The sequence below is a fragment of the Cariama cristata genome, unplaced genomic scaffold (assembly GCF_000690535.1).
Source record: "Cariama cristata isolate BGI_N322 unplaced genomic scaffold, ASM69053v1 scaffold23273, whole genome shotgun sequence".
Taxonomy (NCBI): domain Eukaryota; kingdom Metazoa; phylum Chordata; class Aves; order Cariamiformes; family Cariamidae; genus Cariama; species Cariama cristata.
The window spans coordinates 14,774-17,168 of record NW_009610472.1 but is presented as its reverse complement, the minus strand read 5'-3'; the positions used below and the strand labels follow the sequence as shown (position 1 = coordinate 17,168).

General features: G+C 38.0%; 1 protein-coding gene across 1 annotated transcript in view; it reads left to right on the top strand.

The window, feature by feature from the left end:
- Positions 1-10: 10 nt before the first annotated feature.
- LOC104159880 (chromosome unknown open reading frame, human C19orf44) overlaps positions 11-2,395 on the top strand; it is a gene marked incomplete at its 5' end in the record, with an annotated part of 4,401 nt that continues 2,016 nt past the window's right edge. The window contains 5 exon segments of the mRNA XM_009697901.1: positions 11-574; positions 820-835; positions 838-1,173; positions 1,755-1,831; positions 2,205-2,395. The exon segment at positions 2,205-2,395 is cut by the window's right edge and continues 275 nt beyond it. Of these exon segments, the coding sequence (XP_009696203.1) occupies positions 11-574; positions 820-835; positions 838-1,173; positions 1,755-1,831; positions 2,205-2,395 (1,184 nt within the window).

The window sequence follows — 2,395 nt, the reverse complement described above, 5'->3', positions numbered from 1 at the left end:
TAGTGATCTCTCTGTGGTTGACACAGAGTTGGAGAAAACTGGAAAAGCTCCGTTCTGCCAGAGCAGATTCCTAAAAGTGCGCAATGAAAACATACGTGGAAGCCAGTGGTGCCAGACATCGGGAAGCGCTGTGCAGACAGGGAACAGACACGTAGCAAAGAGCGCTCTGGGTAGTGCTTCCCACACACGGTTGAGCTCCGCTCTGAGGAAAGTGGCACAACTAGAAAGCAAAATCATGAATCGAAAAAAGCAGATGGAATTGCAAAACACCGACTTGGGCAAGAAGCCTTTGGATGAAGAGTCCTCCTCTGCTTCCAGTCATGAACACAGTGCAAGGGGCAAGAAATATCTGAAGAATTATGCTACCGCCATTGGAAATAAGACCCTCAGTATTACCTCCTCTAAGGAAGAGGAAAGCATCCAAAGCCCTAAAAAGAAAGTTATGGTCAAACAACAGCTTGGTTTGGATAGTGACGAAGAGGAAATGAGAGAACTTATGGGGAGCTCTTTGGAGTTTTCCAGTGGAAATGAGAATCGGAGGGTTGTTGTAAGTGATTCTAAATGTGCTGGAAAGGTAAATATAGATTATATATTTTTATTTACACTTTTATGAAATTGTTGTAATTGCTAGGTCACATTTAGATAACAGCAGAAACTAAAATTCAGTTTTGCATTTGTGGTGTGCTTATGATAGGATTTAACTTCAATTCACATTTTAAAATTACTCTTTTTTACCCATTATAATTTGTTTTCCTTTTTAGTGAGCTACGCATGATAAATAAAGTAACACATAAATATCTTTTTCATGTTTTTCAAAAGAGTAAGACTCCAGTTTTTTAATGCCTCTTCCATCTCATAAGGAAATTTCACCGACAGAGGTATCTAAAGCATCTTGTTTTCACAGCAAAGACTCAGAGAAAAATGTTTTTGGTAGAATTAATTCACCAACACCTTCACCAGCCAGCAGGAACCTATCAGTACAACATAATACGAGATCTCAATCGCCGTCTTCTTCCATGAAAGACAATACTGTAAAGATTACTCTGCCTACAACGGGCAACACCAAGCAAAGCCAAGTATCTCATGAAAGTGACAGAAGTGAAATAAAATCATTAGATGAATTGTTTTCAAAAGCAGCTGATGCAGAAGATTCAACTAGCAGCAGCTCAAATGGTAAGTTTTCTGAAATACTGTCTCAGTAGACTTGGCATGAATTGTACTAATAATCTACTGATAAATTTACTAATAAACATGGCCAAATACTCACTTTGAAAGGATTCACTGGTGTAATTTTGCATAAACCAAGGCTTTATCAAAGGAATTATGTTGATCTGTTTCTTTTTTCTAGTGTAATATATTTGTATTTTTCTTGGCTTTTGAATTAATGGGTTCAGATTAAAGATGCTTCCCTGGGTGACAATTATGATGTCAAAACAATTACAACATTTAGAATAGTTTCTATGTATCAGTGGGACAACGTACTAATGGGTCTGAGTGCGAACAAGTGTAAATGAGGGGGAGCAAGAATCTCTTGAACTTGGGTTAGCAGATCGACCAATGGGCAAAGGAGGAAACTTTAGAAAGAGCTGCTGCCAAGTTAAAGATTTAGAGTGATTGACGGATATTACTTTTTAGTATCACATTTTAAACTAGGAATGTAGTATCAATTTATTTTTTTCCACTTTTCTTGCTTAAGGGAAAGTGTACTGTGATTTTCATGCAACGTCTCATGACGATATGTCATTTGATTGCAGACTTCAGACTAAATATCCTGAGCCTTGATGATTTGGCACCAAGTATCACCAGTGAGGCAGCAGAATTAAAGCAGAAAGTAAGTAGAAATTCCCTACTAGCACATATTTCCATTCTGCCTTTGCTTGGTGGAGGGTGGATATTCTAAAACAAATACTTCCATTCTACTCGTAGGCTGAGGTGGGCAAGTCTCACTAGCTGTAAGGGTTAGATCAGGATTTTACAATCTGCTGAAACCCGAGTAAATTCTTTTTTTAGTGTCTGCATTTCCTTACTAAATGTAACAGCGCTGCACAGTTTGCAAGGTGACACAGAAGAGCAACATTTTTATTTCCTAATAAAGTAATAGCTAAGTCTCAGTGATATGCAGCAGAACAGATGAAGAATAATGGAGGCGTATTCTGGGTTATATTTTGTTAATTCTCCTAACATACAGCTGTTTTGTTTTACAGGGGACAGACATTCAAATTACTCCAGAATCAAACAGAAATCCAACAGAAGATACATTCCTGGTGGAAAAGGACCAAGGTTCTCTTAAAATGGAAAATGCAGTTACTGGTATGAATGCTGCTTCTGAAGGGGATATTGAAAAAACTGAGACTGAAGCTGAAATCTCTGAGCATTTAAGTGGAGTTTCTGCAGA